Below are 23,247 nucleotides of genomic sequence, written 5' to 3' on the forward strand. Positions count from 1 at the left end.
GCAATCTAGTGAGCCTCAAGTACATAAGTATTATATTCTTATACAAGAAGACAGTGATATACGAAGGATTTAGTGTACTCCCAACTTACTTTGTTTTTGTCCCTATTGGCCAAAATCACAAAATCTTCAGAGATCTCATGCTGAGCACTATTATTTTCTACTTCATTTAGCTTTAAAATTCTGAAAAGGGAAAAAAACATTATAAGAACCTAAAACCTAAATACGCCATCAAAGTGCCAATATTAAACTACTGAAATGAGTTCAAGAAACTAAAATTAGTTCTCCCTTTTCTGATTAGTCCGCAATATGAATGTTAAATTACTTAATTATCCATAAAATCCTTCAAACTCAAGAGTGTTGTAAACAGGAAGACTGCTATTGAAGTAACAAAATATCTTGCCCAGCCCCTTATCATCTTTCAAGCTAGCTTAATGAAAAATGTTCTGAAGAATCTCATCCCTGACAAACTGTAACAGGACTAAAAAATGTTCTGAAGAATCTCACCCCTGACAACCTGTAACAGGACCTTAATTTGTCAGCTTTGACAACGACATTATAGTAGATATCTGAATATTTATTTCTAAACATAGGATAAAAGATATCAATGAAAACTTAGAAATAAGATCAGTTGATTAGGCAACTAAACCTAAGAGTTCCCATGATAAACTAATACTGTAAAACTGCAACTGACTTTATACTTTTTTTTAGCTTTATATTTCAAATTTGAGTTTTTCTGAGTGCAAATGGCCTTGTGGATCAAGCTTACTAAGGAAGAGAAAATAAAAAAATTTGCCTACCACCCACACAAATCTGTTCAACAGAATTAACAAGCTTCAAAAGCACAATGTTCTCAAGTTTAAAGTCTCAGCACAGGCAAAGAGAACAGCAGGGAAAAACAGCTACTGTGGCCAGGAAAGTTTGAGGCCATACAGTTTGCCAGAGACAAAGAAATCAGATAATTTAAATTACTAAACTAGTTATCTTAATTAGTGCCAATACTTAAAGGCCTATCATTTAAAACCTGGCAAAAGGTCACACACACTTAGTGTACTTAATTTCTTAAAGTGATACTAATATTAAAAGGTGAGTGGTCAAAAACATTAAAATTTAGATTTATTAAAGCTGAACCACAGTTTTCAAGACTTTCTGTAAAAGTTCATAATCTTGTTTCATGAAGTCCCTTCATCTTCTTAAAATCAGTCCCTAAAAGATGCAAATTAAAACCACAATGAGATTACCACCTCACCACAGTAAGAATGGCACATCCTAAAGCAACTAGCAACAACAAATGTTGGCTAAGATGTGGAGAAAAAAAGAAACTCTCCTGCACTGCTGGTGGGAATGTAAACTAGCACAAACCACTATGGAAAACTGTTTGGAGGTTCCTCAAACTGCTTAACATGGAGCTTCAATATGATCCAGCAATCCCACTGCTAGGTATCTACCCAAAAGACACAAAAACACTGATTCAAAAAGATACCTGCACCTCCATGTTTACTGCTGCTTTATTTACAATTGGAAAGGCATGGAAACAGCCCAAATGCCCAAAAGTTGATGACTGGATTAAAAAGATGTAGTACATATACACAACCAAAAAAAGATACATATGTCTTTTGCAGCAACATGGATGGAGCTGGAAAAGATCATGCTAAGTAAAATAAGCCAGAAAGAAAAGGAAAAATACCAATGGTTTCACTCATAGCAGGAGTATAAAGGACCAGTCGAGAAAATAATAATAATAATGAACAGCTATATACCAGAGACATTTTGTGGGGGTGGAGTGGAGAATGGGATCAAAAACAGTAAGGGGAGGGAAATGCACTGGACTATGGTGATGGCACATGGGTGACTGGGTGATTTGGTGATGGGAAGCCCATGGGGATTACAACTGAGATGAAAAAATGCACAAAATGATGTAAAAATAAACTATTATAATATTTAAAAAAAAATCTCTCTAGAAAATTGACTAATTATCTGGAAGTATAAGGAGAAAAAGGTTAAACATTGTCCTTATTCAACAAATACTGAGCACCTACTCTGCTAAGTATTATACTCAAAACCAGGGTTATAGGTGTCAGCAAAACAGACTCTTTCCCTGGTATTTTGGGGGAGTTTATGACTCCAAAACTAGGCTTTTAAAGAGATAATCACACAAATATTTAAATTTGCTCTACATGGTATAGAGGAAGATTACATGGTGCAATGAAAATAAGGGAGCTAATGTAATCAAATCATGACTATCAGCGAAGGACTATGAAAAAGTGACATTTAAATTAAGATATTCAATGTGAATAGAAGTTAGGCAGAACAAGCAGGGAACCTAGATCCCTAAAGAGAGTGAACAAATCCTCAGCTTTATGAAAAGAGAGCATGACTGAAATAAACTGAGTGTGAGGAGGTCTTCCAGATCATACTAAATATGTTGTCCTTACATTAAGAACAGAAAGCCATAAAAATTTAAAGCAGAATTCACTTGGCTATTTTTGTGTTTGCTCATATTTCCTAAAAATCACTGTGGATGATGAGAAGAAAACAGACTTAAGGAGTGCAAAAGTAAACCCTACTCCTACAACTTGGCTATCACTACAGTCGAGGATAGTGATGACAACAGCCTAAGTAAGATGGCGACAGGGACCAAGGGCAGCAATAGAGAGATTTAAGAATTTAGTAACAGAATAAACTGGATTAACAAGTTTATGAGTTTGTGTGTATATTTAAGGGAGAAAAAGAGAGAATTAATATATCTGAGTATTAAGTATATGTATATTGATATAAAACAAAAAGATGCCAGGAACGATTCCAGATTTTCTGGCATGAATTTACGTGAGAGGTTTGGGCTAGGATAAAACTTCTGGAGTTCTGGTCAAGAAAATAAATAGGAAAATGTGAAAAAGGCATTAAGCATGTAAAGAGCTTAACTTGGGCAGAGAGGAAGAACACAAAAGGACACTAAGAAAGATCAAAGAAGTCAAATGAAGAGTGTTTCACGAGAGAAGAGATCAAGTGTGTGGAAGATGTGGGTAAATAAAGTAAAATTACATGCTATTTTCCTTTTGGTAAGATTGTTTTTCAGAACAAAGACAAATAATCTCCCTCATTAGTTCTGGAGAATTAATTAAGGTTGATGAGGTCAAGTCAATCTGTAATCACCTTTCAAAAAATATCCATCCAAGAGTTTATACAAGAATAATATTTATGAACAGTAATGATGAGACTCAAAGATTAAAGTTAAGTTTTCTGGATGCCAGACTCAGAAGTGCACCCTACAACAAGCTAATTATTCACACAATTAGCTCAGTAGTTAGCAGGAGAAAGTAAAGATGCCATTAAGTGCTACCTAAAGTTACTTTAAAGAACTTTAAAGCAACTAATTAAAATACTCACTTGATCTGATTTGGGCCAACATGTATTATTCTACCAGAAGCATCAGGATGGAAATAGATCCAATCAGATTCTAGAGAACAACATTCCATTTCTTGGATCCCATTTTTCGCCTGAAATTGGGAAAAAATATTGAAAATAAAGGTTAAGGAAAAATATAGTAATTTTTTTCAAAACTAACATTAGTGTAGATCAGTATAACTCTAATGAAGGTAGAGAGAAGAGGAAATATTGACCAGCTGAACAGGGATGTTATAAAGGCTGAGTTAGAATACTTAATACAGATGTTTCAGTGATGTACCATATGCCATGCTTTATACCTCGCAAATAATAATGTAACAAAAACCGTATCTCAAGTACCTATTTGTGTCAGACACAGCATTTGATATTTTTAATCCTTACATTTAATCTTAACATTCAAAGCATTTATTGTTATCCCTGTTTTATGAATGAGTAAGCTGATAAAGAGGACTGATCAATCATTTGCTCAGTATTTTGTACCAACTAAACATCAGATCTGACTCCAAAGTTCATAGACTTTCCATTACATAGCTCTGCCATAATTATGCAAATGTAGTCCTCCGCACAACCTCTTCCTCCCTTGCCATTCCCAATAAACTGATAATCTTGTGTGGGTCACACAAAAACAAACAACAAAACATGAAACCAAATGTAAAATATCAGAGAAAACTCAATCTCCTTGGATATGTCAGATATCAAACTGTAAAGTTGAGGAAATGGTATCATTCTGCCAAGTGCAGTATTTTATTTCACAGGATATTTAAATATTAAACAGTTATTTTAGATATTACTATCTTAGATATTAATATATTAAAATAAAGAAACAGATATCTCTATGATATGTGATCACATATGCACACAATTATTTCTTATAAACAGGAGCACTGGAAACTATATAATACCAGCATGGATATATTCCTCACTAGCTTTATCCAAGTCACTGAGTTTTTTTACTTTCTCCAATATAAAATGAACCTTAACTATGAGATATTCATAAAAGTTTTTGGAATATTAGCTTATTAATTTTACCTGCATATACTGACAGGTCACTAAGTTATAAGCATCACATTATGTGATATATGACATATCACAGATATATGAAATATATATATGACATATATGAAATATAATTTTTGCCAACAAGTAAGCTCACAGACAAGAGAGGCAGAAATATAAACAGAAAATAATAAGAGTGGGGAAAAAATCAAACCATGCACAAGATATTATCAAGCATCCAATGTAGGTGAGCAAAATTTCAGAAAGGAAAAACATTTGAAATTAAACTGAAAGATGAAAAAGGGCCCTCCCTGGTGGCGCAACGGGTTAGGACGCAGCACTGCAAGCTAGCCACGGATGCTTCAGTGCAAGCTCAATCCCCAGCTCCGGAGGTGATACACATGGCACAGCAGACCTCTCCTGTCTCGCCCGCTGCCCCTCTCAGCAGTGTACTTCGTCAGTCTGCCAGTTTTGCTCCCCACTCTGTCACTTCTCACTGCCCCTGCACCTCTGGCCTGTATCCAAGTTTTGTATGCATAAATAAATAAATAGATCTTTAAAAAAAATGAATAAAAAATTTACTCTATGTAGATTAGTGAATGAATTTTAATATTTCAAAAATTTTTTAAAAGTATCCTAATATCTGTTAGGAATAGTGGTATAGCATTTTACATGTAAGAAAATAAATGCAATTAGACACCTTGTTGGTCTGCGATTACTATGTCCATGATGACCTTAGCTTCAGATATTACTGTTAATATAAAACATGTGCATAGTACACCTGTCTTTATTTAGGAGACAGTTTCTTTAATTATGAAATCTAAATACAAAAGTTAAAAAAAATACCTTTTTGGTGTGAAATATTAGGCAATATTATTACCAGCTTCTGTGCTTTTTATTATCTGTTCAGAAGTTAGACTTTTAAAAAAGATTTATTTATTTATTTATGCATACAGAACTGGGGTACAGGCCAGAGGTGCAGGGGAGGTGAGAGGATTCACCAGAGTCAGAGTGGGGAGCAGAACAGGCCGACTGGCGAAGTATACTGCTGAGGGGAGCAGCGGGAGAGTCAGGAGAGGTCTGCCGGGCCATGTGAGTCACCTTTCCTGGCTGGGAATTGAACTCAAGCTGAAGTGGCTTTAGTGCTGCTTTAACTGGCTATACCACCAAGGAGGGCCCTTATAAATTAGATTTTAAAGTATAGTTTAATTGAAAGCTATATAAGGCATTTTTTGAATCTTCAATTTGGCTGCTTACATGTTTTTGAATTATCAAGTTTTCTGACTGAAAGGAGGGGAGGTAATGAGCATGTACATCATTAGGGTCGTGTCACTGAAATAAAGACATCTGGCAAAAAGATTAAAACTTCCCCTGGAGTTGGTAGTTACTTATGAGTATGTTGAAATACAGATTTGACTAAATGTTATAATCAGTTATAATAGAAGAATATTGATAGGCATGCTTGATAGAGATATTGAAGGTCATTTTAGACACAGATAGAGACCCACTATACACACAAACCCAGGAAAGAATATATACTATTAGTTCTTATATAAGAAAAATATGTACCAAATGCCTAGAATGTAAACTATTCAGGGTTTAAATGACTGGAAAAGTTAAATGAAAAAAGAAACATGTCCCAGTAGCTGAAGGATTCCACTGGCTGAAAGGTAAACATCAAACAAGACTTGACAGTGGCAAACAGTCCCCAGAAAGTCCTTTAAAAATGATAATGTCGGGCCCTCCCTGGTGGCGCAGCGGGTTAAAGCACAGCACTGAGAATCTGAAGCCACTTCCGCATGAGTTCGATTCCCGCCTGCCGCCTGCCCCGGAGGAGACCACATGGCATGGCAGACCTCTCCTGACCTGCCCGCTGCTCCCCTCAGCAGTGTACTTCGTCGATCTGCCTGTTCTGCTCCCCACTCTGTCTCTGGTGAAGTCTCTCGCCGCTCCTGAACATCTGGCCTATACCCCAGTTCTGTATGCACAAATAAATAAATCTTAAAAAAAAAAAAGATAATGTCTCTAGAGTGGGCCATACAGGACCTTTAACCTGTCATATACAAATCAGAAAAAGGAAAGAAACAATGTTCCTTTAAAAGAAGGCTAGAAGAGGGCCCTCCCTGGTGGCGCATCGGGTTTAAAGCACTGCACTAAGAAACTTAAGCCACTTCCGCATGAGTTCCATCCCCGCCTGCCCGGGAGGAGATCCACATGGCATGGCAGACCTCTCCTGACCTGCCCGCTGCTCCCCTCAGCAGTATATTTCGTCAATCTGCCTGTTCTGCTTCCCACTCTGTCCCTGGTGAATCCTCTCACCCTCCGCATCTCTGGCCTGTACCCCAGTTCTGTATGAATAAATAAATAAATCTTTAAAAAAAAAAAAGAAGGCTAGAAGACTTGACACAAAGTTTCCCCTGGGGGCCATGACATTGTGGGGAATAGGTAAAAGGACCTAAGACTGTTCTCTCCAGCATAGTGACAGATGATCTGAGACTCTAAAAGACACCATATTCAAAATTTATTGAACAAGATTCTGGAAGAGATGAGTATGTAATTAAGTTGCATCTGCCTCCAGAAAGTAAGTTTTATATGATCAAGGTTCAGAAGTAAACAAAACTAAATAAATAAATCAGCAATACCAAACAGAACTCCCCTCCTCTTTACATTCATGCTTTTGTACTTCTATCATGGTGCTCTTTACCCGATTGCATCTTATTTATTTATATCTTTGCTTTCTTCTGAGAGAACAAGTAACTTGAATGAAGGAAATGTTTTCCCAGCCCATATCTGGCCATTGATATTATTAAGTAGTAAATCAATGCCAAAATTATTTTCAAAAAGAAAATGAAAAATTAATTCGAGTTAGAAACTTCTTTTGCCTTATTATGTATCATTTCTCTTTATCCTGCCATAATAAACAAGAATATCCTTAAAAGTTTAGAGTGCTTCAGACTTATACAGTAACCATCAGAGTTCTGTCTAGTTCTGCTCTGCAAAGCAAATAGTAACAAACCATGATGAAGTAAAACCAACAACATAGTCCCAGCTATTTCAGAGGCAGTCTTAACATATCCATCAAGTATTCCCACTATAGAGCTTTAGAAACATTTTGTATCAGACCCCTTCCTGGGATTTTGTTAAGGAAAAAAACTAAGAAATTTTTGGTGCCCTAAGAATGTTCAAAGTTTGAGCTTTTTAAATTCTGGGTAGAACAAATAGTGTTTATTATATTCTTCTGTACTATACACTACCCACAAATTATTAGTACAAAAAAAATTTTAGGGAAGTAGACCTATTAGAAAAATTAAAAATTTCTGATTTAAATTTACTACTAAAAATTGATCATTCATGATGTACCAAGGAATTATCTTTCAGGGCACAAATATGGAAAACTCCTTTCTGTTTCTTCTTATTAGGTGTGATGATGTAGTGCCAGGGATGGCCTCCAATCTGAAAAGCATTTTCCAGAGAAGACACCTCAAAGAGTAGTGGTGGTGTGTCTGTAGAGATGAACAAAAGGAATTTATTAGCTTCTTTGTTTTGAAACATTCACTAATTGAATTCAGTCTTTCTTTGTATGCATCATCTATGAATTTCCATTATGAAAAGCCACTATATTCAAGGAAATAAAATACAATCAGAAAAGAGACTTACTACGAATAAAAGTCAGCTTCCTAGATGCTAGTAGTTAAGGCATGTATGACCTGAAGCTGAGTGGGGAGAAAAAATGAGCTGAATGTGTTTAAGATGGTAAGAAGTGGCAGAATACTCCCAACAAAAGGATCCTTTATAAGAATTGGTAACTATATGTAATCCAGTATCCTTTACCAATGTAAAGGATACTGGATTACATATAGTTACCAATTCTTATAAAATTTCTACAAGTTAACTAAGTATATTAATTCTGTCAAATATGAAGAGTTCTTCCATATTCTAGACTAACAGTTAACAAACTCCGTCTTAAGATATCTAGTGTGGAAGTGCTATTAGACATAATGAATGTACTCATTAGGGCAGTGGAAACTATTAAAGGAAAACCTTTATTGCTAGTACTGTCATGAGATAAGTCAATTTTCAGGTAGTATAGATAAAATGAGCAAGTTACTGTATCTTGCAAATTGACACAATAAAGTCTGTTGGTGTTTTCACTCTTCTTTGATGGCAGTTTTAGTAAGAGTGCAATAGATTTACTCCTAGTGAAATGCATTAAGTGGAAAGTACTATACTTTTAGAACATGGGAATTCCTTTTGGGTAGCCCTTAGGAAACAAGGTCTGTTTGGAAAGTGACTAAGCTCTGAGCCTTTTGCATACCCCTCTAACTTCAGAATTTAATTTTTGTTTCTGAGGTCACCACCATTAGTCTTACAGAAATCAGTCACTTCTGTTATATATATATATAGAAGTCCTCTTCAGGAGGACAATTTACTAGAGCTACACTTAGAAAATCAGGAAAAGTGAGTTCACAAATTGATAGTTTTGAGGATAAAAAGAATATGCAAATATATTTAATTTTTTAAACTTTAAGAAAACTGTTGATAGTTTTTAATTAAAAAAACTAAAAATTCCAACAGAAAAATTAGGGGAGGTGATTATGAAATACAAACATCTTTTGTGGTTAAGATGGTGATCCCCAAATGAGAGTGCAAAAGGAAAAGAATTACAGAAAGAAAACATACAATTAGAGCTTGAATTTGGAATTAAAAATTTAAGTATGCTGCAGAGAATATAGGAATTAAATATCACATACACACAAATCAATGCAAAATGATATATTTAAAAGGAAATACTTTTCCCAGCAGTTGCTAAAAACAGCCCAAAATTAGCAGCTGGTCTCTGCTCATCTACTATTTTGATGGGTCCCTGATAACCCCAACAGCCCAAATTGTTATCTCTAATATTATTCTCAATTAAAAATATCAAGTTCCAAGAAAATAGCTGACTTTATGTTCTGTGGTAAGGAAACTTGGATAGGTTTCATCATTCTGTTGTTAAGCAAGGACATATACAAGGATATCAGGGTAGTGTTTTTTAAAAGAGTTAAAGACAGCCAGCAAAGGGGATTTCACTGGCTAGACTGTGAAAAGCAGCATTAAAGAGAAAATAATAACACAGGATCTTTGTAGTGCTTTGAGTCTGTGGAAGGTCAAACAATAATACTTCATTGGAGAGTTTAACATCAAGAATACAAAATAATTGTTGAATTACTTATAAAGAATGGCTATAACGGGGGATATGATTTATACATTTCTTCTATGAAAATGTTTAAAAGTTTAGATGTGTTAGATAAAAATACAACATATATTTTTGGTATAAGAAACATTTAAAGGCTACACACACACATGCTTATTTTTATAAAAAGAAACAAGAGAATGAACCTAGAAACTGAAAACAATAGTTACCTTGGAGTAAGGTGGTTTAGAAGGAGGGAAGTAACAGAATGGAAATACTGAGCATGGAATTAAAAAAATCGCAGAATATATATTTTTTTATATAACTGACATATACATTTCACAACTAAAAGAGAAAACCAAACGTTGAAAACAAATGAACTTAATTATACAAAATAGTAGCCTAATTATATAGAATGCTTTCAAATAACCTTTGACTATATTACTTTAACAGTACACTTTCTGGACTGTCCACTAAGGATATACAAGGAACTGAAGAGAATTCTTGACCTTTTCTCCATACTTTACTTTTCAGCAATAACACTGATAGGCAATTTTAAGACTATTGTATATACTATATATTATAGAATGAAGTCTTATTAAGAATCAAGAAATTCAATGTAAGCCAAAAAACATACAACTATAAAATCAAACAGTTAAATTTAGAAATACGGAATTGAGCTAATATTCATTTTATGCATTTTTCAGTTCAGGTCATGGAAAGGGCCTAAATGTAGAGATCTGATTGTAATTAGTGAAACTGTTCTTGGGCTCCACTGTGGGTTTAACTGTGTCCCTCAAAAAGATATGTTTAAATGCTAACCTCCAGTATCTGTGAACATAGCTGTTTTTGGAAACAGGGTCTTTCAGCTTCATTAAGATGGACTGCATTGGTAAGGGTGGGCCCTAAATTCAATGATTGGGGTCCTTATAAAATGCCAGATTTGAAGATACAGAGGGAGAGAGAACATGTGAAGAGAGAGGTAAGAGATTGTGTTCATGTTGCCATGGCAAGGAAGCACAATCCAGCAACAACCAGAAACCAGAAGAGGCAAGAAAGGGTCCTTTTCTAGTCTTCAGCTGAAGATTGTTTCTTCCAATAATTTTAGCCTCCAAATCTGTGCAAAACTAAATTTCTGTTTTTAAAGGTATCAAACTTATGGTGCTATAGCAGCCCAAGAAACTAACAGTTAATAAAGATGTTCCCTTTTAAAATGACTCTTTCTTAGATCTATTTAAGACCAGGAAAGTAAAAAAATGGTAAACCTGGACCTGGAGCATATTATTCTAGAAAGCAAGGAAATTCTCCAAGACCACTGAAGCATACCAAATAGAGTTCATTGGCCAAATCTGGGACAATTTAAGCACTATTAAGAATAATGACTATAGGCCCTCCCTGGTGGCACAATGGGTTGGGACATAGCACTGCAAACTGACGGCAGCCCCTTCAGTGCTAATTAGATGCCCCCGCCCTGGAGGTGACCACATGGTGTGGCAGACCTCTCCTGCCCGCTGCTCCCCTCAGCAGTGTAATTCATTGATCTGCCTGTTTTGCTCCCCACTCTGTCACTAGTGAAGCTTCTCACCGCCCCTGTACCTCTGGCCTATACCCCAGTTCTGTATGAATAAATAAATCTTAAGAAAAAAAGAAAGACTATTTTATTTTGCACAAATAAAAATCCATGAATCTATGGATTCATGGATGTATACATGTCCATCTTTTTATCAATAAAAGTTCAATACAAAAAAAATTCTTTACTGTTAACTAATAGGAAAAAACCTGGTCAAACTTATAGTTCATCCATAAAATGACATAAAAGTCATTTTTCTTGTTTCTTTTTATAAAACTAAAAGTCTTAAAAACCTCAAAAAGTTGTGTTCACATAAACAGAACCAAGGAACTTGGCTATGGCAATACAAGTATCCACATTGAAAAAGTATCAGAAGACAAGTAATGAAAACTTCCTTTCTTTTACAGTATCCCTTAAAGGTAATCTATCAGGTTTCTGTGTGTCCTTCTAAATAGTCTAAGCAAAATTAAAGGCTCATATATATAATATATGAATATGAATACTTTACACAAAGGAGGTGTTTTATATATATACAATTTTACACTTGTTCATTGATCTATGCAGTGCAAAAATAATTTTTTAGCAACTAAATTATATTACCAGACAATGAAGTAATACTAATGTATCAATATAGTTTCCAAGCTTAATTTCTCATTTTGCACACTCGTGAATATATCTGAGAACGAGGAGTGTATGTATTTAAAAATTTGATACATATCGACATTTTCTCTAGAAAGAATCCCATTAATAACTGAAGCTTGTTGTCTTTCTGACACTGGAGATTCTGAAAAGATGTATCATAATTTTGTTCATAATTTAATTTCTTTTACCTATCAGTGATACCATGTCTTGCTGTTTGCTGTTTCCTACTTATTTATTTTCTTTTGAACAATATCCTCTGTTCATATTTTTGTGTTGTCACTTTTTCTTTCTGAGTTTTAGAACTCTTTAAATTAGTCTTTAATAGCATGCTTTGCAACTATGTTTCCTGAATATTGATGTTTATTTTTTGAGTTGGTTTATGTTGTGGTGTTTTTATTTATTTATTTTTTGGCCATTTAGAACTTAAATTTTATGTAACCAAACGTATCAATCCTTTTTTAAAAGATGGCTCTGGGTTTTCTGTCATATTTATAAAGGCCTTCCCACTGACATAAGTCTCCCAAGTTTTCCTACAGAACATTAAAATCTTTGGTTCATTTGATGTAAAGTGTGGAATAGGACTCCAACTTTATTGCTCTAACATGACATGAAATAAGTACTACAGATGGAAATTAATAATCATATTAAAATTTAAAAGTGGGTGAGGCCACCCATTTATGGAACACTATGAGCCTCAAAAATAATAAGCTGAAAGAAACTAGACAAGAAAAAATACATACCATGTGATTCCATTTATATGAAACTAAATAATATAAAGACAGCAGATGATTGGTTGCCCAAGGCAGAGAATGGGGAGAGATTAGCTGAGAAGGGCACAGAGGAACATTTTGTAGTGAAGAAAATCTACTAAATTTAAATTGCAATGGGTGCATACATTTGGCAAAATTCAAACTCTACAATTAAAGTGGGTACATTTAAGTGTATGTAAATTATACGTCTGTTGAGTTAATTTTTTAAAAAGTTAAGTATGAAGGAGTATTTACAGCGTAATTTTATTTTGCTTTAGATATGTAGAAATATAAGATTAGATTTAAGATTAGATTTAAAAAACTTTCACAAGTGATAAGTTAACTCTATGCATGAGGATTATAAGTGTTCTAAATTTTCTCTATTGTGTTTATTAATTTTTCCGTAGTGAAAATGAACTGTCTTCCAACCAGCAAAAATTTAGAATTAAAATGAGTATTTTTGCATAGACTTTAATGATTCTGAAAAACAAATCTAAAGAAATGAGTAAGATTTTACTCTCTGCAATCTGGGGCAAAAAAAAGAATAACATGCTATTTTTCTTAGTCAGATGTCCCCAAATCATTGAGTTATACTTTTTTTTTTTTTTTTTTTTTACAAAATAACTGTTTTACAAATCATAATTTCAAACACTGAAGTTGTGAGGGCAGGGTCAGAGAGGATATATTATTTTCCCATCATCACACCAACACTTAGTAATGGAATTTCACAGAACAATATTCTGATCCCAAATCCAGTCTACTTCCTACAAAGAGGAACCCAAATAATACAATCCTTCAAGCTCTATGTGTTCTGTTTTACTCACTTAGTCTCTGTATTTCAACAATAATGCTGCCATTCTGGTAAACTTTTCAGAATAACCCATTCTAATAACCACTGGGGCCTGACTGTAGCTTTAAAAGTAATTCCTGCTAGTGTAGTTGTATTGAATATAGGAAGTATTATTGGGGTTCACTTTTCACAAAACTGCCTACTTCAGCTTGTTTAAGACATTTTAAAACTTGAGTGACTGGAAAAGTATTTTGAACTTCTTGGATAACTAAATTGGCTACGCTGAAATCTTGGTAGCTTTTATACACTTCTTACCAGCAAGAACATCTCTTCTAACAAATCTTTTATTTCTATTTCTTGAACTGTTGATAATACCATGTTAAGTAATCGATTGCGCCACAGAGACAAACTTGATACCATGTTAAATAATAATGATAGAAAAAATTCTTGTCTTACTCTGCTTATATTAGAAAAACCTTTGGAGTTTCACCTAAAATATGGTTTATAGTTAGAAATAAAAGGAAATGTTCTCACCGTAGTAATAAATGACTCTTAGTAAACTAAGAATAAAGATAAACACATATCAGAAAGATAAAAACATGCTCATATAATTTTTGTACCTATTTGAAAATATTAAATAATCCTTGTATTCCAGATGAACTATCTGTCAGGGTTTATTTTCTTGAATATCTACAATTCTTGCTGAATTTGAGTAGTGGTTGATTTTCTTTTTATTAACCTTCTGAATTCAATAAACCAGTAAAGATAGTTTTATTTATAGACTTGTATATACTTACCTATTTTGTTCTTTGTCAGTCTTTAAGTATAGTGGGAAATTCTCTTTGTATTTAAAATTTGTCATTGTTAATTAAGATGGCATAGGTAGTTATAAGTACTTTTCTTAGAAGTGGGTAAATTTTATAGAATTGTAAAATATCGCATTGTAAGGAAGCTAAGATGGTATCATTTGCTATAATTCATCATTGTGTATGTAAGGAAATCAAGAACAGGAAAAGTAAAGTGATTTGCCAAAGGTCAGTGATCTCTGGTCAAGCAAGACTCAGTATCCCCAGGTCAGTTCAAAGAACAACTGTTAAGATTTTGTTGATACCTACTCAGTAGCAAGGAATATGCTATATTGGAATAAAATGAATTGTTTATAATTAAATCATGAAAATACATTTGGATTATTAAAATTAATAACTATTTATATGACCACTTATTTTTTAACATGAAAAAAGTACCATATAGTAGCCATACCTGTGATTTTAATATTACAAGGAATGCCAAAAGGAGCCTCTCCTACAGTTCCAGAAGTCCCACCCCATCTGCATGCACAACCTAAGTCAAGTTTCTGTTGCATGAACTAAAAACAAAACAAAACAGAACAAAAATGGTGGCTTTAGCACCTACTTATTTGCCATCTGAAGAGAAAAAAATCATATTCATATGTATACGACAGAGAAAATGTCTTTAAGGGTCTTTCCATTTATCTTCCCACCCCCTCTATTTGAGGTTACTCTGCCTTTCTAATTTTGCAGATATGTGAAATTGAAATCTATATAAACCCCTTATTCTAAAAGTATCTCATTAAAAAAAATCATACCATTGTCCACATGTGAGGTTTAATTATAATATGGCAAATTTCCTTGTTCACTACCTGTTCAGTGATGGCTTGGAAGCTATAGAGTCTGACCAGTCCTGAGCTGTACATCACAATCAGTATTCCATGAGACAAGGTAGCATCTGTAATGTTCCCGAAAATCTGAGGGGAAAGGTAGATATCACCTGAGAAAAGACCAGAAGGCCAATCCTCTGAGTGTTCACAGTGGTTTATGCATTTGGTTAATATTCAATTCACCACTACAACAGTGTTGCCTAGTAGTATAACTTAATTAAAATTTAGAAACCTGAAATTAAAGCATTATTAGCAGAGAGGGGTTACCCACTGGCATTTTAGACTGGAACAGTAATGGGAATGTAGCACATAACCCTTCAAAATGATGCAATAGTGTTCATTTGTTTCATTCGTTTGCTAGTTTTGCCAGTATCTTAATGACACATACACACAGTCTAATTCTAAATAATGTAATTTATAAAGAAACTTATTAGTTCTAAGAAAGTAATTCTAATGGGAAAACAGCTGACCCAAGAATTGTATCATCACTTTGTTCTTTAAATCCCTAACACTTTGTTCTTTAAAAACCAAACACCTATAGAAGCATTTAGTCTAGATGACATTAAGATTTTGGCTCATTGCTCACTTTCTGCTTCTGTTCTACACACTGGATCCTATCAAGATTCTTCACAGAGCTCTGATAAAGAAGTTGGTTCTGTGCCTTTAATATTTAGCACCAGCTAACACAGACAAAATATTCATAGCAATGAAAGAACTAGAAATTAATTGAAAATCTGCTTCTATTTCTACTCAACACACATTACTTCATGTAGCTTTTTCTCCCAATAAATAGCTTAAAGCACATTCTGAGTCTGGTCCCTGATTCCTACTATACATGTTATGTGAAAGATAGTCCAAAAATCATAATCAAAACTAAATCCCTCACAAGATTTTCTTGGACATGTAAGAATAAATAACAATATATGATTGTGCTAAGAGTTCATTCCTTTTGCAGACTGTAATAAGTATACACAACTACTTAATACACAAACCACAAACAATTAAATTAGTTTTGTCATCTCTTAGAAGGATAATTATGGTTTGCTTTGATCTTAACTAGCTTATGACTTTTTATTCACTGATTCTCATTTGGAGATTATGTAATGTATACTTATTTCAATAATGAGTGATATAATAAAACAGCCATGCTATTTTACAATTTGGTTTATACCTTAGAGTCAAATCTAGGTTCAAATTTCATCTCCTCCATTTACTATCTTTAGGATTTTGATAACTGTTTACCTTCTTCCTTGAGTACATTACATGCTACAATGTTGTAAAACACTCAAAGTGCCTGGCACAAAATAATAAATAATACTATTCTTTAGTGTTAATGCAGTTTAGCATATTATGCTTACATGAGTTAAAACTTTTAAGTACACTCATCTTGTTTGCTAATTAGTATTAGTAGATAATCAATATCTGTCCTCTATAAGACTTTAGATGCTTAATTAGGATTAGTGGGACAGTCCAATATATATTTTCTCCAAATACAACTTTTTAAAGGAAAAATAGATTTACTAACCCTATTACTCAAAGGAAAGTTGTCCTTTCTTTCCTCTCTTATAACTGCCCCACAAATCAAAAATGAGTTGGAAGATTTACATAATTATAAGATTTGTTGATGCAGTATAAAACAAGTTTTAGATCTACATCTTGTAATTAAAATAAGGTTTTTTTTGCAGATTTTCATTGTTTTTAATGATTATTTTAACAAGCTTGGGAAAAGTTTGCTGAAAAAAATACCTTCCTCATTTCATAATTATGTAAAGTAGAGGTTTATTAACTGCAGGTATTTAGCACTACTCATTTGAGAAATGTAATGGCATGCAGAAAGATAAAGGGATAATCAGGTTCTTCCCAAGTCAAATGTTTTCATGTATTTTGATATGAAATAAACTAGGTCAGCAAGCTTTTTACTGTTAGGGGAATACTTCCATACAAAATAACTAGTAAGCAAATAATTAAATTATATTCATCTTATTGTTAAAAATTAACAGTTTAGTTAAATCAGAAATGAGTTCTCACTTTTTTGTTGATCTCCAAAATCCCTATGAGTGAAAAAGGTAGGACATGGAATACTGCAAGGTAGAGCAAAACAGGCTGTTGAATGCCCGCCTAAAGGGAAAGAGCAAAGTTACAGGAAGCTCTCAAGATTATTTCAGAAATACTGTTTTGATGAATTGAAAACATCCATTTATCCACATTGCAAAGTTACTTTAAAGAGCAAGTCATACATGTCTAAAATATGCCCAGTAACTAATAGCCCTTCAGACACAATATAAAAATTTATAAAAGTAAACATTTCTTAAAGTATTTCTTAGCAACAAAACATATTTTACTTACTATACAACAAAAACATTTTATATACTCATTAGCAAAACATATCTATATGCTGTATATTATAAACTAGTACATATTGCATTTAATATATTGTTAATTATTTGTATTGCAAACTGGAATTCTATTACTAATAATGTGAAAGGCACAAAGTTATCATTTAAAAGTAGTGTTAGACTGATATACCTATATGAAATGAGAAAAAACAGTAATGATAAAAACTTGCATGATTTCTCTGCTTGAAAAGAATAGCTCCTTTACTTTGAAGAACAATGTTCTGTCAACCTCTTTCCATTATGGTGTATAAAAATAATGTAGTTTCCTAAAGTGGCTTGAAGGGAATTCCTTAGATTTGGGGGAAACAAATATATATTCAGAAAATATTGGTTCTTTCATGATGTACTTGCAGACAAATTCCTTCAGGAACAGACTCTTTATTTTATTGAATATTTAAAGAGGTCTACCTGCCGGGCCAAAGCTGAGCCTTTGTTCTGAGCTGACTTGACTGCAATGACTTCTTGAGGAGTATCCCAGCTCAAATATCTTTTTAAAGAATAAAGAGATGTTTATTTATTTGGGTCACTTTCTTATATTTAAAACCAACAAAAAATATAGATATTTTGTAAGTAAAGAGTACTTTAGTTACTTAGATCATAAAAACTATTTTAACAACAAATAGGTAAAAGAATTCCCTCTAGATTCTTATATGACTATATTCTTATAAATATTCACTCCATAACTTTCTAATTTATAAAACTAATAAAGTAACAGTTCTTAAACTGTAGTAGGCAGGTAATTTAATTGAAACAGACTAGTCTTCATGAAAATCTTTACTAAAGTGCATCCTACATATAAGATATATTTGTAAATGGGAATTACAGGAAATATTTTTAAAAATTTATCTACCAGCTATTATAGGTTAGTTTCATATAGTTAACTGATGAAAGATACAAGATTATAAAAGGTGTCTATCTTCAGGACTTCAAATAATAGTCATGAGGGGAGAAAAAAGAATGAACTGAGATCTGAGTATACAATGGAAAATGCTTTTTAAAAAGCTTGAAATTTTGTGGGCTACAAGTCTCAAAATTTTTTAATAAAAGCTTGAATAATGAAGCCATAATTAATACCTGAACTTGCAATATGAAGCAAGATATATTTTCTCAAGGATTTCTCCTGTTGTTGTTGATATACGAAGTAGCCAATTATGAGCAGTCAGTGCTATGAGTGAGGACTTATAATCTGATGGATTGGGCAGCATTTCCCCCTAAAAAAATTGAGACGTATAAACAAAACTGCTTACCAAAAAAAAAGATGATGAATAAAACCAAATAAAAGTCAAAATAAAAATGAAGTTGTTTGGCCATGAATAACTTGTAATAGTCAATATCCAAAGAAAACAGCTTAAAGAAATAGTTAGTTTTAAGTTAACCAAATAAGAAATATTAAATGTGCAAACAGTATTAAGATAAGAAAAGATAATGGGTAATTATTTTCATCATAAACTCATTAAGTGAATTTCTATAAAGCACTTAAACAGTATTAAAAATAATTTATTCTTACTTATTATTACCATTAGGCATTCAACAAATGTGAGTCAAAAATTGTAACAAGCAGACAAAGTATTATTAGTGTTAGTCCTTTTGATCATGACAATAACAGTTCTTGAAACCATGTTTGATCACTTAGCAATTAAAAGTCATAGGCTGGACAGACATTTCTTTATTCTGAGCCCTAAGTTTTTCTTTTGATAGAAATAAAGAGGGACAATTACTCATTACTCACTGTAGCACTACTCTATTCATAGTCAAGGCAGTCAGAGAACAAAAGGTGGACCTGGCCACCAACGACATATTCCCACAAAAGGGAGGGAATAGCTGCTTGGGCGTACCTGCCACTGAAGAGCTACCACAAGGTGGAAGTCTCAGGCAGAGACAGAGAAGTAAAAGATTATACTTTGTTTTGTGGAGTAAAAAGGAAGCTCTAAGAGGAAAATTTAGATGAAAATTTAGATGAAATTGATCCCAGTATTTTCTTATATTGTTAATGAACAGAAAAGAATAGAGACATAATTCTTTTATACATGCTCCGAAAGAACTGTCTTCCTTTTCACAAAAAAAGAAACAAAGGTTTTTTGTTTGTTATTTTATTGTGTGTGTGTATATTTTTACATTTATTAATTACTGGAAGTTTTGCACTTAATTTACAAAAGATAAACATTTTATTCGATTAGGTTTCATGCAAGAATCAGTCTCAAGATCTTAAAGTTTAAAAATATAATTAATACCATGCCTATCGAAAAAAAAAACAGCATAAATAATAGGTTTGAACTATTTTCCTGAACCAAAAATTGTAATTCACAAATTGATTCAGAAAATGGTGCTAATTTAAATGTAATTTCACATGAGAATGTTAATAACACTTCTTAGGTTTTCCTAGTGAAAATCTTGCTTCCCTTAAAATAAGAATGAAATGTTTAGGACTATATTAAAAAAAAAAAAGGTTAAAAGAAAGGAAAAAAAGAAATAAGGTAACAAAAAACTTAATTTTTGCATGGTTGTGCTAAAATTTTGGTGTCTTTAAAATTTTTCTCAGTTAAGATCTTTGCGGTCCTCCTCCCACCAATGAAAACTGATTAAAAGTCTATAGATGTTAGTGGCCCAATCATTATTTTTAGCTTTCTATAAGAAGTTGGAGAAGAAAACACAGATATAAAGCTTTCGATTACATGTACTATATATCAATGTCATTCTATAATGCTTTACACACTTGTAAAATTTTTTTAAAAAGTTTTATTTTATTCATTTATGCACACAAGAATTATAGTGTAGGTCAAAGGTGCAGGGTAGGGGTAGGTGACAAGATTAACTAGAGGCAGAGTGGGGAGCAGAATAGGCAGCTCTGCTGAGGGGAGCAGCAAGCAAGACAGGAGAGGTCAGCTGCACCATGTGGGTTAGGCTCCCTGGTTCCGGACTGAACTCATGCTGCAGTGGCTGGTGATAGCTTGATAGCACTGAAACTTTAACCCCTGGACCATCAGGGAGTCCCTACACCTGTAACTTATATAATGTTATAAATTTGTCTTGTATCAATTAAAAAAAAGAGCTCACTCATTTTTACAAAGGAGTCTTCTATGAACAGAGATTAAGTGTTCAGGGAAAAAGCAGCAGCTCCAGAAAACTAATTTTATGTAAAATCAAGTTTGCTTTTATTTTATTTTATTTTTTTAAAGATTTATCTATTTATGCAGACAGAACCGAGGTACATGCCAGAGTGCAGGAGCGGTGAGGGGATTCACCAGAGGCAGAGTGGGAGCAGAACAGGCTGACTGACAAAGTACACTGCTGAGAAGAGCAGCAAGTGGGTCAGGAGAGATATGCCATGCCATGTAAGTCACCACCCAGGCAGGGGATCAAACTTGTGCTGGGGCAAGCTTTATTGTGCTGCGTTTTAACCCACTGCACCACCAGGGAGGGCCTCAAGTTTGCTTTTAAAAAGAATTTTAACAGTAAATTTTAACTATAGCCTCTTATCCTTTAAACATTATTTCTAGTCCCATATAATGAGCTCTGTTTTTCTTAAAGAAAGAGTAGAAATATTTCTTAAGTGCATTTAGGACACTGTCCCATGTGGTACTACCAATACCACAAGATACATTTAAAAAATCTCAAGAAAAGAAGTTCTGCGATCAAGAGTCTGAGAAAACAGTTTAACAATCACCAAGCATGTTAATATTAAAAGTATTATTAGCAGGCCCTCCCTGGTGGAGCAGCAGGTTAAAGCACAGCACTGAAAAACTAAAGCCACTTGAGCATGAGTTTGATACCCGCTCCGGAGGAGGTGATCCACATGGTGCAGCAGACATCTCCTGACCCGCCCGCTGCTCCCCTCAGCAGTGTACTTCATCAGTCAGCCTGTTCTGCTCCCCACTCTGTCATTGGTGAATCCTCTCACTGCCCCTGCAACTCTGGCCTGTACCCCAGTTCTGTATGCATAAATAAATAAATCTTTTAAAAAAAGTATTATTAGCCTTAATTAAAGGCTCTGAAAATTCTATAAAATTGCTGAACCTTTTGAATTTAGAATATCCCAAATTTGTCAACAATCAAATCCCTCCAACTCTTTACTACTCATACATTTACCATCTTACAAAAACATTATTTTTCCTGTGAAAGACATTCCAGGGCAATGCTGATTTGATGAAATAAGGTTATTCTATTTAATTAATTTCTTTGGAGAGTCTTGTAGAAAATTCTTTAGAATTTGCTTTTAAAGGACCATTTAACATTAAATATTGCCCTAAAATATGTATTTTATTGTTTTAGTATATAAGGTAGAATCATATCTTAAACCACTAAGAATAACTATAAACTAACATATTATATAGTTAGTTAACTGATTATATAGTTTATAATCAGTTCAAAACTTTTTCTAGTTTTCAAGATTAGCAAATGTATGTAAAAGGTTTTACAAATTATTTCATAAGGAAAAAGACAATTAAAAGAAAAATCTGTTCTTGACTTCTTTCATGATTTAGGAATCACTGTAAGTTTTATTCCTTTATATATTAACAAAGACCAATTCTCTTAGGTTATAAGTGCTTTGGAAACAAAGTCTCTAAAAATAAATCTTACCACTGGGCATTCCCATAATAAAGCATCCTCAATTTTTTCTGACTTGGGACATTTTGGCATTTCATAAAGTTTTCTTGGCTGGGATGCAACACTGGGACAAAAAAAAAACAAAAACATTCTTCTTGATTACTGAGTCAGTGTTTGCTCAGGCTTGAGTAATCTTTTTTTCTATTCAGACCTGAAATAACAAAATACAATTTGCTACTTTGCTTTCCTCTTCTTAACTAAATGTTTACAGTTTTTTCTAATCACAAAATTTGTAATACACGTTCACAGAAAAAAATCTGAAGAAAAGGATATAGTTAACGATAGATTGTTATAAATCTAACAAAAATAACCATTAGTAACATTTTATTGATTTCCCTCTAGTTTTTCTTTATACAATACATATCTATCTGATCTATCTGCAGATTATTTTCCCTAACTGAATCATATCAAATTCTTTCTTTACCTTTAATATTCACTATATACATGTATCTGTTGAATTTCAAGGCTTTCCTAAACTGTTATTTCAGAGACTTTGTACTGGAACTAAACTAAACATTAGCTAAAAAGAGCCCCATTATTTTAGAGTAAAAATTGGTGGATAAAAAAGGTTTTTGTTTCTCCTAAATGACCTTTCAGAAAGTCTGAGTAAGTTTATATTATTGCTAATACTGAAGATCACATTTTTTAATGTGAAAAGTCTCTTACCTTTAATTTATACTTCTTTGCTTGCTACAGAGATGTGATCATATATGGTTTCATTTTTTAAACTGATGAACTTTAATATGAGCAACTATTTAGAAAAAACTTTCATGGTGACAAAGGTTGAAACCAAGCAGAATTTCACAGGCATGAAAGCAAGCTGTTATGTGATTCTAACCTATGGGTAAAACATACCTCAAGGGTATATTAAAGAACTTCCAAAATATTTACCATTAATTTACCAATCAATGCCACTTACTCTGATTTTTAAAAAAAAATTAATTGAAACAGAGATCTCTAAATTGGGAAAGTTAACAAGTAGGCATTAAGTAAGTCCTTAGTCTCTTCTCAGGTAATGAGTGCATTTCACCAGAGCATGGAGAAGTTCCAGTCTCAGAGTACTCTCAAAACTAATGGAGATTGTGGTAAAAAGGCAAGTGGGAAGAGAATGGTAGATTCACTGTGCATGACAGTAAACTGTAGGTTGGTTAACTGGCCAAAAACAACAAGAGAAAAAGACTGCTGGGAGGAACCTCTTGCTGCCGCCAAAGTTGGAGAGTTGGATACCAACAGATGACAGCTTTCC

At 33.3% G+C, this 23,247-nt stretch overlaps 1 protein-coding gene across 1 annotated transcript in view; it reads right to left on the minus strand.

The window, feature by feature from the left end:
- Positions 1-23,247, minus strand: part of DCAF17 (DDB1 and CUL4 associated factor 17) — a 33,375-nt gene that overhangs the window by 5,633 nt on the left and 4,495 nt on the right. Inside the window, exons 3-11 of the mRNA XM_004674553.2 lie at positions 21,975-22,065; positions 18,471-18,607; positions 17,805-17,883; positions 17,029-17,118; positions 14,983-15,087; positions 14,583-14,688; positions 7,759-7,901; positions 3,385-3,494; positions 90-180 (exon numbers count right to left, since the gene is read on the minus strand). Coding sequence (XP_004674610.1) covers positions 90-180; positions 3,385-3,494; positions 7,759-7,901; positions 14,583-14,688; positions 14,983-15,087; positions 17,029-17,118; positions 17,805-17,883; positions 18,471-18,607; positions 21,975-22,065 — 952 coding nt within the window. The remainder of the gene's footprint in view (positions 1-89; positions 181-3,384; positions 3,495-7,758; positions 7,902-14,582; positions 14,689-14,982; positions 15,088-17,028; positions 17,119-17,804; positions 17,884-18,470; positions 18,608-21,974; positions 22,066-23,247) is intronic.

Source organism: Condylura cristata, unplaced genomic scaffold (genome assembly GCF_000260355.1).
Source record: "Condylura cristata isolate star-nosed mole 26May11 unplaced genomic scaffold, ConCri1.0 scaffold00002, whole genome shotgun sequence".
Lineage (NCBI taxonomy): Eukaryota > Metazoa > Chordata > Mammalia > Eulipotyphla > Talpidae > Condylura > Condylura cristata.